The sequence below is a fragment of the Trichechus manatus genome, unplaced genomic scaffold (assembly GCF_000243295.1).
Source record: "Trichechus manatus latirostris isolate Lorelei unplaced genomic scaffold, TriManLat1.0 scaffold00030, whole genome shotgun sequence".
Taxonomy (NCBI): Eukaryota; Metazoa; Chordata; class Mammalia; order Sirenia; family Trichechidae; genus Trichechus; species Trichechus manatus.
Window position 1 is genome coordinate 9,339,239 of NW_004443966.1, and position 15,353 is coordinate 9,354,591.

General features: G+C 39.8%; 1 protein-coding gene across 4 annotated transcripts in view; it reads right to left on the minus strand.

Moving 5' to 3' along the window:
• HERC1 (HECT and RLD domain containing E3 ubiquitin protein ligase family member 1) overlaps positions 1-15,353 on the minus strand; it is a 196,323-nt gene that overhangs the window by 51,312 nt on the left and 129,658 nt on the right. For all 4 annotated transcript variants that reach the window (XM_004374646.2, XM_023729707.1, XM_023729706.1 and 1 more), the window contains exons 35-41: positions 11,872-12,048; positions 10,651-10,890; positions 10,193-10,276; positions 8,913-9,433; positions 6,259-7,034; positions 4,511-4,709; positions 2,258-2,418 (exon numbers count right to left, since the gene is read on the minus strand). In XM_004374646.2, coding sequence (XP_004374703.1) covers positions 2,258-2,418; positions 4,511-4,709; positions 6,259-7,034; positions 8,913-9,433; positions 10,193-10,276; positions 10,651-10,890; positions 11,872-12,048 — 2,158 coding nt within the window. The remainder of the gene's footprint in view (positions 1-2,257; positions 2,419-4,510; positions 4,710-6,258; positions 7,035-8,912; positions 9,434-10,192; positions 10,277-10,650; positions 10,891-11,871; positions 12,049-15,353) is intronic.

Sequence of the window (15,353 nt, forward strand, 5' to 3'; positions counted from 1 at the left end):
TTAAAAAGTCTTCTTCTTACTTTGAAATAATTTCCCACTTATAAAAAATTCTAAACTTACAAATATTTGCAAGAATAGCAAAAAGAATTCTTTTCTCCTTGAACCGTTTGAGAGTAAGTAGCAGACATGATGTTCCATCTCCTGAGTATGCTAGCATGTAACTCCTACAAATGAGGACATTCTCCTGCGTAACCACAGTACAACCATCAGTCAGGAAATTAACATCTAATCCAGATCTCATACTATTCCACCAAATGTTACAACACTGTTCTTTAAAGCAAAGGATCCAATCTAGCATCATCTCTGCATTTAGTGGGCATGTCTCTTCAATCACTTTGATACTCTGAAAATTACAGGATAGCTATTTTGTAGAACATCCCTCACTTTGGGTTTGTCTGATGTTTCCTGATGATTAGATTCAGGTTATGCTTTTTGGCAGGAGTACCACAGAGCGACACTGCGTTCTCACCGCATTCTATCAGATAGCACACACGTTCAGTTTGTCTCGTTACTGGTTCTGTTAACTCTGACTGCTTGAGTTAGGTAGTTTCTACCAAGTTTTCACCACTTTAAAGTTACTTCTTTTTCCCCTTCATAATGAATTAGTATTTGTGGGGAGGTACTTTGAGAATATGTAAATATCCCACTTCTCATCAAAGTTTCACTCACTAGTTTCAGTATCCATTTGTTTACTGGGTGAATTAATTATTACTGCCATTATCAAATGATCATTTTTTAATCCCATTGTTTCTTTTAGATTCACCAGTTGGCATTCCATGCTAAGGCAAAGCTTTCTCCTAATCTGTATGGACTTCTAGATTCTCACTGTATCTGTGGGTTATTATCTGTTACTACAGGGTTGCTATGAGTTGGAATCAACTTGACGGCAGTTTGGTTTTGATTTTTATCTGTTACTATGATGATTATGATTAATTATTTTGATGACCCAAGCCTCCCAGATTTGACCAGTGGAAGCTCCTTCAATCTGACTTCTATATCCTTTTGGCATGTACTCATCATTCTCTGAGCACTTCATTATTTTCTGGCACAAGACATTCCAGGCTCATCTCATACTCAGTTCTGGAATCAGCTATTTCTCCAAGGAGGTCCTAGTTCCTTTTAGTAGAGAATGGTATTCAGAAGAAAAGATCTGAGCGCTTATTGCTGCCAAAGCATCACTGCTCCCAGGTCCTCTGAGTGGACAGTAAGAGTGGATGCCCCCCTCACCCTGCTCAGCTCTGACACCTGGTGTTGGGCCATGTGAACATTTTATCACCCCACTCTGACTCCAATACCCCATGCTACGCCACTGCCACACACACTGCCCCCCACACAAGAAGCCTTCCTCACTCTGATCTGATTCCAAATATTACCAGGGATAACATGGGTCATTTCATAACAGTAAAGGGGTCAATTCATAAGCAGACATAAGAATTCTAGATGTTTATGGGTGTAAAAACATAGCTTGAAAATACATGAAACAAAAAATGGAAGTAGAAATAGACAAATCCACAATTACAGTCAGAAATTTCAACATTGTTCTCTCAATAATTGATAGAACAAGTAAACAGAAAATCAGTAAGGATACAGAAGACTTGAACACCACCAACTAACTTGGCCTGCCTGACATTTATAGAACACATCACTCAACAATTACAGATTAAGTGCTAGTCCATGTTCAAGTGCACATGGAACATTTAACAGACCATACTCTGGGGCCATAAAACAAGTCTCAATAAATTTAAAAGAATTCAAATTATATAAGATATGTTCTCTGATGAAAGTGAAATTAAATTAGAAATCAATAACAGAAAGATATTTGGAAAATCCCCAAATATTTGGAAGCTAAATAACACATTTCTAAATAACCTATATGTCAAAGAAGACATCAAAGGTAAATTAGAAAGTACTTTAAACTGAATGAAAATTAAAACACAGCATTTCAAAATTTGTGGGATGCAGCTAAAGCAGCGCTAAGAGGGAAATTTATAGCACTAGATTGCCTATACTAGGAAAGAAGAAAGGTCTAATATGACTAATGTATAGTACATTATTTCTTTTCCAAATAGCCATAATTCAATCTATAGCTTCAGAATGGAGAAAACAGTTCAGTTTGATGGGGGCAGTTCCCTCTTCATGAAAATCACTGTTTTACCTTCAGTGAAGATAATAACGTCCTAACGTCCTACATAATAACATCCCACACACCTGGCCTGCTAAAAGGTTTGGGTGTCATAGTGCATGACAGCACACACACCTGTGCGGTTGGCTGGTCTTGCTGACTGGGAATCAGGAGAAGTTAAGCTTTGCCTCCTTCCTACTTCATCAGAAGGAGAGGTTGGTAACGATGATATTGGAGGAGTCTGTGCACGACGTGTGGGAAGTACAGTGGTAGTTGGGTAACTAGAGAACATTTGCCTGTAAGAAAACAAGAGTGGTTAGCAGAAAAATCCAATAAGTAAATGATACATACATCACAATCTTCTTATAGAATAATATGCAACTTAAGAAATTACATAGGTTAGCTATAGTTTAATGAGGGGGGAATAGATTCCTTAGTTTTAAAAATCATTATCTCATAAGGTGTTTTTTCTATAAAAGTAATAAAACCTTATAATTTATTCAACAAAATGCAAGCAACACAGCAAGCAGGGAAATACAGCAGTGAATAAAACAGACAAAAATCCCTGCCTAAAATACCAAGATAACAGGCAGGGGTGTTGTGGTAGTCATACAATAGTTAGAGAATAAAGAAGACTTTTAAAACTAGGTAACTTGCAGTTACTTCAAACGTAAATTCACTAGCTAGCCATGAAATTTTTCACATAGATTCAAAGTAATAGTTTATAGGCAAGTTATGGAAAGAAAAGATAGCTGTCTAGTCACTCGGCACAACTAACAATAATATATGAATAATGATACGCCAACTTATAGAGAAGGAAAGGTCAGGAGAGACAGCCCCTCTCAAGCTAAGAAGGTAAACACTGCTAGAGAGAGGATGAAGTTCAGGAAGGTTCTCGTGACTGTTCTTTAGATCGGTCCAGCAGAACTAAGAACTATTTAAGCATCAAAAAAGCATTGTCCAACTAGTGACAAACAACCGTGATGCGACAGTATTCACACAGGAGGCGGCAGTTTTGTAACTGACTTTTCTCCTATTAAACGACTTTCAGCCAGGCCAACAACTGAAGCTCTAATACAGTCCCCAGCCAACAGCAGGGAAACGAAGACAGAAGAAAGGAGGAGTCAAAAGACCTGGTGGAAGTCTTTGGGAGCAAGGGGCCATGCTTTTACCTCTGAATTCTATGACTATCCTAACCGGAGCTTGAAAGGGAACAAGGAGTCATAGTGCTACTGATTCTTTGCAGATGTCTTGAACTCTGTCATGGCTAGAGGGATTAAAAACCTTATTAGAATATCCTAGCATTCCTCTCTTCCTCATGTCTTGAACAGAAGCACCTCCTGGAACTGTGTTACTCAAGTGAGGCAGGACATGTGGTCAATGGCCTGTGGAAACTGGCATTATCCAGTGGAGACTAGGCAATGGTAGCTACTTACTCAGTGCTCCTTCTACCCAAGCCCAGAGCAGGAATGCAGTGGTTCTCAGAAACTATGAACTGAAGACCACTGCATCAGAATCACTGGGAAACTTAATTAAAATGTAAACACCATAGGCCCACACCTGACCTACTGAATCAGACTTGCTGCGAGATACAGGCCCAGAGCTTTAAAAAGCACCCCAGGCGGCTGCTGTGCACACCAAGAATTGAGAACAACTACTCTCCTCTTCCACCCTCTCAGGTCTCTGACCACAAACTGGGAAAAACAATCACCTGTCAACTAAGGGGAAGGGAAAACAAACAAGAAAAACGGAGGCTAACTGTTCTGCTTCCCTTTACTTCACTTAAGCCTCAGTTAAGAGAACTCACAAAACAGTCCCTCTTTAAAGGTCCTCTCTCAAAAAATTTTCATTTTGTGTATACATTTGGCAAACTGGAGCAAAAATAAATTTAAATAAGTAACTATTATTTGAAATTTACAAACCAAAACAGGGTTGGCTAAAGAAGCATCAGATGACATGCTTTTTCATTTGAAAAGTAGACTTGTTTGATCTTATAGTTAGAATAAAAGTATAGTTAAGGAATTATGCTTAAAGGGGAAACAGTCCAAGAAGAGACAATTATTTTCATAAAAAGATATTCAAAAGTCCAGTTAAAATAAGAAAAAGGAAAAAAAAAAATCGTAAGAAGATATCTGATAATCAGTAGCACAGATGATTAGACCTGGAGCTACCACTAACTAGCGGCGAGACTTCGGGCAAGTTATTCAACTTCTCTGAGAGGTATTTTCACCTTCAGGAAAAGGAGCCTGACCGTAAGATTTCTTGGGTTCCTTCCAGCTCTCGAACGCCGTGACTCAGCTGGGCACACTATGCATCCATCAGAGAGCCATCACACGTTTCAGAACCACAGGCATTAGTACGGCAGACACTAAAGGTCAACTTCTCTACCTGAGAAGACTAAGTGGCATCACTCCTGGGGACTCAGATGCAGGCACCGTTTCGGTATCAGTGACTGGAGTGGTGGCAGTTGTGGTGTCCTCCAGGGAGCTGCTCATAAAGGAAGTAGTGCTTGAAGCTGATGGGCTAGTAGTCACTGGTGTCTGTGCCTGCTGGGCTTGGTCACCTTCTTCGGCTTGTTGATCAATCTCTATAAAAACAAGGTAAAGGTTAAGAAAGTAGTAAAGATTTGTTTTTTCCAGAGTGACAATGGGAATGGGGAACTTAACGTTTAATTTGAAAATTTTATAAATATCTTTTAAAAGTATCAACTTTTATGAAAGATTTACAGAAAAACAAATGCTCTTACACATACATTCTTGTATTCACCATTGTACGCACTACTCTAGCCTCTACAGACAATAATGTAACATTATGCATTTCTTTTTTTAAAGAAGAGGGCTCTCTTAAAAACAAACAAAGAAGTAGTCTCACTTTTGGTTGTATGATTTGACAAAAGATTCTCTAGAGATATCCGACCATTAAAACTGTATTTCCTTAGCACTCTGATTTTGACTGCCTATCTTTAATGTATAAATGGGCCAAGAGGAAGACATGTAAATACAAAAAGAATAAAAACCTAAACAGAAACCCCGTGCTCTAAAGTGAACAATGCCTCAAAAAAATTACTACTAAGAGTTTAAAAAAAAAAGAAGTATTTAGTTAAAATGTTGAAAAGTTTACAAAGTAGTTACAGATACATATTTTACTATCTGGTAAAGAAGCCTACAAATAAACATAGTCAAAACCGGAGTTGCGGCAAAGCCAGTTAATTCTATTAGGTTTGCTAAATGGCCATGTCCCTTCATAATCATCATGATCTTAACACTCCTACATATATGCACCATGCACCTCTCTGTGCCTATTTAGTGCCTAAACTAAGAAAGGGAGGAAGGAAGGGAGGAACGGGAAATGAAAGGAAGAAAAAAAGAAATGTAAGCTTCATGACGGCAAGGGACTTTGTTTTGTTTACTGCTGACTCCCCAAAACCTAGAAAAGTGCCTGGCACATAGTGGGCACTCAGTAAACATTTACTGAATAAATTCCAATTTTATTTCAGAACTCATATCCAAAGGTGAAGATAAAACAAGGTTTTTACACTCAATATAAAAACCCCAAAAGCAAAGCCACTGCCATCGAGTTGATTCCGACTCATAGCGACTCACAGGACAGAGCAGAACTGCCCCAATGGGTTTCTAAGGCTGTATATCTTTATGGAAGCTGATTGCCACTTCTTTCTCCCATGGAGTGGCTGGTGGGTTTGAATCGCCAACCTTTTCATTAGCAGCCAAATGCTTTAACCACCGTACCACCAGGACTCCTTACACTCAATAAATAACCTATAAAATTAGTAGACTTTAAAATGTCTCTGAGAATGAATAATTTCTATTTTGAACCAGATCAATAAATACTTGAGTACCTTTTGTGGCATGAGTTCAATTTCAGTTTTACAAAACGTAGTAATAACAACCAAGTTCTAATGCTTGTGTAGGTTTAAAATAGAAAATCTTAGGTAGATTATTAATATAAAAGAAACAAAAAAGAACTATTTGCCTTCTACAGAAAAAATGTGAAAATTGCTTCACCCTCCCTCCCCAAAAAAACTTTTTACAAATATGTTACAGAGTATACCACTTATGATGATTAGAAATATAAATAATTTCAACAGGTGAAAACCAAAAAAATATTGGATAACATACCTTGCTTAATTTTGCCCCCAAACTGGTCTTCCAAAAGCCCATGGACCACTAATTTATAGACGACAGCTTGCGCTCGCTCCAGATCAGCTAATCCCAGCGCTCTCTTTATGGGCGACCGCATGACCGCGCGCTTCACCATGTGCCGCATCAAGAACTGCAGGGCCGCGCGCATCTCCACGTCTTCGTGAACAACTGGCGAGCTGGCGCAGTCCGAGTTGTGGCCATTTTCAGCCAGAACTTTTGGTATCAGCAACAGCTCAGCGTATTTACTACAGCCAAGAAGAGCACTAAGTGATTTCATAGCACCGAGGTAGAGATAGGAGAGCTGGACTGCTCTGATTTCTGACTGGGCTATGTCATGGTTTTTGGACATGTGTTCATGATTTTTTCTTTTTCCTTCTGTTATTTGATGTTGGGGTTCCACACCTGACAGTGTTGGATCTAACGAACAGGAAGACACTTCGTTTTCTGATTTGGAGCTTGTGGTGCCCTGACTTTTGACATCGTCAGACATTAAGCCTGTTCGCGCGTCTAACGCAGAGTCACTCTCGGTTTTCTGCTCAACTTCCCCTTTCTCCTCAGACTCATGTCGGTGTTTCTTTTCATGTCGCTTGGTGCTCTGTTTCCCCATGTCTTCGTGAATGCCAGTCAGATACGTTAGGTCCAGTAGCACAGAAGCTGTCAGTCCTCGGAATCGCGCCACATCAAACGGCAGAGGTTCACAGGGCTCCAGATTATACAACGGAGTATCACTAGGCGACCAAAAAGTTGGGAAGCTTTAATAAAGATCAGAATGACACAGGAAGAAGCGAGTGAGGGATAGACAAGAGGAAGGTACAGAAAATAATGTAGACACAATAAGATGCATCATGTACACAGTACAGAAAATAATTTACACAAACTAGAAGTTACTACAAACAGAGGGAAAAACAAGTCCATAATGAGAAAATGGGAGATGCGATGCTAAACGCAAAAGCAATGAGATGTTCATGTGCTTTCAAATGAGAATATTCACTATTACATGATGTAAGTCAGGAGTCGGCACACTCGATGTTAAAGGCCTGGTGGTCAATATTTTAGACTTTGCGTGCCACACAATCTCTGTGGCAGCTACACAAGCCTGCACTGCAGTATGAAAGCAGCCATTGACATACCGAAACGGACAGGTGTGGCTGAATAACTTCATATACCAAAACAGGCAGTAGGCTGGATTTGGCCTGTGGGTAGTAGCTTGCTGCTTACTGATGTAAATTATTTGGAAAGTCTGTATAATAAATCCAGTGTATTATGTGGGTAATGGCCATTTATAACCTTACAGAGAAGACTGTTTCATTAAAAATTTTACTTAATAGTCTTCAGTTAACACTTCTAATTTATAGTTTAAACAAAATATAATCACATATTTCCTGATATGCGGCAATAATTTCCTAAAGTTTAAAAATGTTATACTTAAACAAAACATAACAAAATTTTAGCAAGTATACCAAGTTGTGGTGGCATACATTTGTTGTACTAATAAAATCCTAGCTCCATTTTACTTTCCTTATCTTATTTTCCTTTGCCTCATTTTTCTTATTTGTTTTAATTTTAATGCCATTAATTAATTAATTGATTTTGCCATATTACATGCATCTTGATAAAGCATCATAAATCCTTTCCGAAACAAGACTAAGAATAGATACTTCATGCAACTCTATAATTTTCATTGGTTTCTTAGGTTGGTGGGGGTGAAGGTAGGTAGGGTCCATGAACCCCTGAAATTGTATGTAAACTTTCCATACGTATATTTTTCAGCTGAGAGGGCCCACAGCTTTCATTGCATTCTAAAAAAGTACTATCTCCAAAAAACCACTAAGAACCACTGTTTTAGATAATGTTCTACGTCATATTAACACTATAAAGAAATAGCATTAGGCAGTTAATGAATACTTCCGTAATATCATCAATAAATCCATGTTTTCAAATGGTACAATTATGCAGAATCATTAGATAAGTGAATTCCCTTAGCAATGGAGATACGTAACATATTTCCTTTTAAACATATGAAGTTTCTTTTTCATACAGATCCTATTTGAATGCAAACATATCTAAATGCTTTTAAGCATACACTGTGTCAAGTACATTGAATTTTCATATCTACCCAAAATATTACACATTGAGGGAACAGAAAATGTGTGTTAAAAATAAAAGACAAAGCAATACTTAAAATTACAGATAATCCAAAACTTAATTTTAACGGCTTAAATGTTCTTATCTTGCATTCAAAGCCCTCTTAACACAAAATACCACTGGCAGATCTGCATTGTCTGGTTGATTTTTTTCGATCTCAGTGTGTAATGGAGATGATAAAAATGAAGGAAGCTGAAAGAAAACTCCCAGTTAAACCGAAACTAGTGAGCTTACCATTTCTTCACAAAACAAAATAACAAAGACCGTCAATATTTTACAAACCACTAGTATTCCAAGGAACACAGGTTTGGGAAATAGTCCTTTATGAAATCACAGTACCAATATCCAACTGTATGAAAAAAAAATTACTAAAGAAAGTTAAGTGGCAGCTCACTTAAAATACATGATTACTCACTTTCTATAGGCAATGGCCCATTTCACCATTAAATACTCGTTTGCTGAAAGTGTAACTCAACAGATCATACCTGATGGTAATTTCTGCTTCATCCCATTGGACCTTGGCAGACGTGCTGCCCTCTTTGACCACTCCCAGCAGCGTGGCGTGGCGCCCAGTTTGCTTGTGAACACACCGACCTCCAACTCTAAGACCAGCATCAACTCCTCCTATCACTGCCAGCACGGGCCACACCTCTATGCAAAGCGTCCTCAACTGTGGCTCTGAGAGGTCAGCAAGGCCATGCCTACTGTGTTTACCTTTCTCTTCCTCTTTGCCCTCCTTCTCCTCTCTCATTTCATTTTCCTCTCGGCTCTGAACCGAGCGGCTTTTCTTTAGCTTCTGCCCTGACTCTTTAATACATATCTTAATTTTGTGCAGCCTTTCCATCATTTTTTTGTTAATGCAGTAAGTCCAACGGTCTGTTCGGTGAAGGATGCGGATAAGTTGAATAGTGGCCTCAGCTAGCACTGCAGCTACTGGACTACAAATGGGATCTCCTGGAAGTAGGTCTCGTGGTGTGCCTCGCATTTGCATATCACAAATTTTCACCTGCAGAAAAGAAGGGGGTAAATGTGTGATATTAACAGTTGTCCTAAAATATTGTTGTTAGGTGCCAGTGAGTTGATTCTGACTCATAGCCACCCCGTGTGAGAGTAGTACTGTTCCATGGGGTTTCCTAGGTTGAAATTTTTACAGAAGCAGATCACCAGGTCTTTCTCCTGCAGAGTCTCTCGGTGGGTTAGAACCACGAATCTTTCGTTAGCAGATGAGCACTTAACTGTTATGCCACCAGGGTTCTTTCCTAAAATATCAGTCACTATAAATTCTAGCACGTTAGTACTCCTAATATATGCGTGTCGTATCAAATGGCTGCCAACAAGGTGTGAGCAAAGGTTACGATGTACCAGAAGTTAGGAGCAGTATGGTCCTCTGGAATAAACTGGGACTTCCATGATTCTGCTAATGGTATCTTTTAACATTTAAGATTATTTTTAGATTCTTCTCTCATGTGCATAATTGCCAATGAACCAGATTATCCCTAAACTACTTCCTCTAATATCTATAAGAACACATACGTTTGAAAGTTGACTCACTATATTCAAAATGCCAGAATATCAAATAATGCCTTACTAACGAGTAAATGTAACTTCTAAAAATATCTAACCTTCTTCTAGAGGAGTAAATTACTGTAATCAGGTACTTCTAATAGTAAAAATAGTTTATAATATTTATAAGTTCTAACACACTAACAAATACTAATAAAAATAACAAATATCCTTTAAGTATACAGACTTGAGGTTTCATTACCTTCTCCCCTGGGTTGCTACTATAGAACATCACACAAGGGTACAATTCGGCTGCATCCACATCTTCAAAAGCTAACTTGGGTTCCTAGAGTTTGGCAGAGGTGACGAAAAGTAAAAGGAAACAAAAATATTTTTTTAAAACTGGTAATATCCAACAACAATAAAATTCAAAGCTCTTATAAGACAGAGTAGAAGTTACCACATCTCAATTAACCTTGCTAAACAAGAAAATTCCAAAGATAATAAATGATCCTCATTTTTTCATCCAGGTCAACAATTTTACTAGGACTTTACTATCTTTCCCTTCTGTTGTTTGGGGCTGATAAATATTATAAGAACCAAAACATATTAGAGAAAAAGCAGAGGAGAGTGACTAATCTATAAACTGAATAATCAGCACTTGAATAACTGTAAATAAAAACAAGGAAATATGTGATGCCTGTGAATAGGTTTCAGTACCTCTCCATTCTTCCCAAAAGAAATGGTCCTGGCTTCCATGTCTAACACACAGGTAATGAAATCTCCTTGAGTAAAGCTGGACAATGTCAAAGTCTGCTCTCCATTATGATAGAGGTTACCACTGTAGGCCCTATACAGCCACATGTCCGAGGTAGTGCGGTGGTTAAAGTCATGTACTGGCCAGCGAGAAACTCCAACACATGTGCCTTCGTTACCTCTGTTTTCCTTCACGATGTAAAACTAAAATAAAAGTAGTAATGTTCAATAATATTCGAAAACCCTGCTTACATACTATTAATTATAATAACCAATACTGGAGAATGTGTTTGTAATTAATGCTTATGCATTTATGGGAACATGGTAAGTTTATTCTCAGCCTAAGTGAAAGTAGCATAAAAATAAAATAATTTCATCAATTTGTAAAGATTTTAAGACAAATTTATTCTTTACCCTGTACAACATTTAAAATAACCTTTGAATAACTATAACATATTAAAGTAAGCAATTTTAGTTCACAACTTATGAAGCCGAGGACGTGTGTCTAGTCCAGAAAACTATTAATGAAAAGCTTCCATTCTTTACGTACAGATTTTTCTACACGCATACTTCTGTGAGAAAAAAGGTAACACAGCAGGTCTGAGACTGCTCTCCTTAGACAGGTATGTCTGCAACATTGGTCCCTGGCTGTTACCTAGGACCTTAACTGGTAAACAGTTCCCTACATTGCCATAAACTGTCCCTAACTGATACAGGTGGCTCATTGTACCTAGACTGTACAAAAAGTGTGGTTTATGCTGAATACCTGCTTTCCTTCTGGAACCTAAAATTTTGGTACATGCCAGCCAAAGAGGACCAATGTGACCAGTCCCCAGTAAAAACCTTGGGGACTGAGTCTCTTATGGACTTCCCCAGGGAAAACATGTTGCTGCATTTTCGTTGTTGAGGGAAGGCTGTGCTCTGTGTGAGCCCTCATGTGAGGGACATAACATGATTTTTCAACTGTCCACTTTTTGATAATTTTAGACTTACAGAAGAGTTACAAAAATAGTAGAGAGTTCCTGCATATCCTTCACTCCATTTATGTTAACATCATACATAACGGTAGAACACTGCATATAATATATGTCTATTTTTTAGTGTTTCCACACTTTTTTTTATAAAACCTGGGGAAAAAGGACTAAAAGGCAAAATACACAGAAAACTACTTGGAATTCTACGCACCTTCCACTGATAGCACCCAGAAGTTACTCCAGTTGATGCCAATCCATATCCTTTTCCTCCACTGCCATGAGTCAAAATCTGTCCATTCTCCACCAGGCAACACTGAGCTTTCTCTGGGTCAAACGACACTTCTTGTATAGGAAGATTTTCATCTTCTTCCTCCAACTCTCCCTGCTTCTGCCAGAAAGGAAGATAGGTCAGTATTCTGGAGAAACCCAGCTCTCCAGTAACACATATGCTCTGTGACTCCTTGGTTTTATTCCACAAATATTTATTAAGTACTCACTATGTACAAGTGGTGCAAATGGTTAACATGCTTGGCTGCTAAACAAAAGGCTGGCAGGTCGAGTCTAGAGGCACCTCAGAAGAAAGACCTGGTAATCTACTTTCAAAAAAATCAGTCACTGAAAACTCTATGGAGTGTAGTTCTACTCTAACACACTTGAGGTCACCACGAGTTTAAATCAATACAAAGGCAACTGGTTTCTGCTTTTATGCACCAGTTGCTGTGCAAGGCAATGGGAACACAATGATAAACACAGCATGGACCCTGCCCATACAGGGCTTATAGTCCAATTAAGGGACACAGAGATAAGTAAATAAACACTTACTGACATAGTTAGGTTCCAGACACCAGGTTGTTATGTGAACACAGGCGTTATGTGACAACGGAGGATTTTTTTTTTTTTTCTGTTTTCAGACCATCCTATTTGTCTGATTTTTTTATTTAGAAAATATGATCATAGAAATAATAACAGCTAAGATTTACTGATGTGCTCATCACTGTGATGAATCTTGTTATGGATTATTCCTCTGCAGAGAAGCAGGCTTGGAGGAGACAAAAATGGATAAAGCCAAGCTGCGTGACTGGAGGGCCCACAGCTTAACCACTTCACCTTCCTCCTGTGCTGGGTCAGCGCTTCCCTCATGAAGCCGTCTCCAGGGCTCCACTCTCACCCCAGCAAGCCCTGTGTTCACAATCCCGGAGCCTGCTCTGCTGAGTCATGTAGGCTCAGAGCTTCCTGCAACTGCGCTGGGAGCCTGACCACACACCAGGCACGACCGAGGCAGAGGCTTCAGGCCCTGTTCGGCTCATTCTGGGACGTCATTAAACTCGCATGCACTTCTTCCAAACACCCTCTCTGATGTCTCTTTCTTTCCTCCCTTATCACCTGACAGCAATTTTGAGCTGCAGGGCCTCAGGCTGCACAGGAGATGGGAACCCAGAGCAGGCGCCCACTGGCTTGGTGCTGCCTGCGCATCCACCCAGAGGCCCTGGCCACAGAGGAGGTCAGCCCTGGGGCAGCTGGACACTGTGTCCCCGCCAGGAGGAGGGAGCAGAGGGCGTGGGCTGGCCGGAAACCCTCCTCAAGGGAAAGGGCACTCCACAGCCATTGCCGCCACGCACACCACACCAAACAGTTGAATAGCAGACTTTTTTTTACTATTGTCATAAATGTGAAATGTCGAATAATGAAACAGTTGATAAGCAAGAAGTAAGTGTATTGTAGTAAAAGAATAATACAAGTTACATAATAGGTACAGCAGAAATATAAAAGTGTAGTGTCTAACCATGCTTGGGAAGGACAAGGAAAGCATTCAGAAGAGGGTGACTTCTGAGCCGAGTCCGGAATGATGAGAAGGCATTTAGGGCAGTGTGCACAGCATGTACCAAGGCAGGGAGACAGACAACACAGCTCAGTGATCTAGAGTAACGGCAAGCGGTGTGGAACATCTGCAGCATGCAACTAACAGGAAGTGAGCCTGGAAGGTGAAGAAGGCACAAAACCATGGTAGGCCTTTGGTGCCATATTACGAAGTTCCAACTTTAATCTATAGACAATAGGGAGTGTCTATGCAGAATGATATATATAGGGAAACTGTAATCAGATCTATGTTTCATAAACATCATTTTGTCACAGGTGTACAGGATGAAGGCAGAGAGACCAATCAGAAGACTAGTGCAAGATTTCAGGTAAGAAATGGTGAGGGCCTGAATCCATTCATTGTCTTTCAATGGGCATTTATTAAGCATCTACTACGTTCCAGGTCCTATATATTTGGCAGTGCATAAGACAGAAAAAGTCTCTGCTCTTGTAGAACTTATACTTTAAAAGAGGGAGACAGAAAATAAACAAGAAAACATAAGTGCTATGTAGAAATTAAAGCAAGTGATGTAATAATGGAGCCCTGGTGGTGCAGTGGTTAAGAGCTCGGCTGCTAACCAAAAGGTCGGCAGTTTGAATCCACCAGCCGCTCCTTGGAAACGCTATGGGGCAGTTCTACTCTGTCCTACAGGGGCACGGTGAGTCGGAATCGACCCAACATAATGAGTTTGTTTTGGGTTTGGATGTAATAAAGAGTGTATAGCAGCTACTCTAGACTGAACGATCAGGAAAGGACTCTCTGAAGAGGTGATAATTAAGTTGAGACCTGAAAAGAGGAAGTTAACTTCTGAGAGGTATATCTGAGGGAAGTACTGCAGATAGAGGGAACAGTCAGTGCAAAGCTCTAAGGGAACAACAAGCTTACTGTGTTCAAATACAGGAAGAAGGCTACTTGCCAAAAGGATAGTGAACAAAGGGGAGAGAACAAGGAGTGCTGGATTTTATCCCAAGATGATAAGAGATCTCTGGAGAGTTTTAAGCAGGGGACCAACATCCTCTGATTTACAATTTTAAAAGATCATTCTGAATCCTGTATAGAGAATAAGCTACAGAGGGTAAGAACAGAATCAGAGACACCAGTTAGGAGGCTACTGAGTGGTCCAGGCCAGAGATAACAGTGGCTTGGAATAGAGCACTAGCAGAGGAGATGAAGAAGTGGGCAAACTCAAGTTGTTTTAGAGAGGAGCCGAGAGGACCTGAAGATGGTGTTGGGAGAGACAATGGGGGGTGATATAAAAAAAGGACTCAAGGATGACTCCTAGGTTTGCTGCTTGAGTGACTAAGTAGTGGCTACAACAGTACATAGACAGGGAGCTGCCAGAAATTCAAGCCAGATTCAGAAGAGGACATGCAACCAGGGGTATCACTGCTGATGTCAGATGGATCCTGGCTGAAAGCAAAGAGTACTAGAAAGATGTTTACCTGTGTTTCACTGACTATGCAAAGGCATTCGACTTGTGGATCATTAAAAAATTATGGAAAACATTGCGAAGAATGGGAATTCCAAAACACTTAATTGTGCTCATGAGGAACATGTACATAGATCAAGAGGCAGTTGTTCGAACAGAACAAGGGGATACCGTGTGGTTTAAAATTAGGAAAGGCGTGTGTCAAGGGTGTATCCTTTCACCATACCTATTCAATCTATATGCTGAGCAAATAATCCAAGAAGCTGGGCTATACGAAGAAGAACGGGGCATCAGGATTGGAGGAAGACTCATGAACAACCTGTGTTACGCAGATGACACAACCTCGCTTGCCAAAAGTGAAGAGGACTTGAAGCACTTACTGATGAAGATCAAAGACCACAGCCTT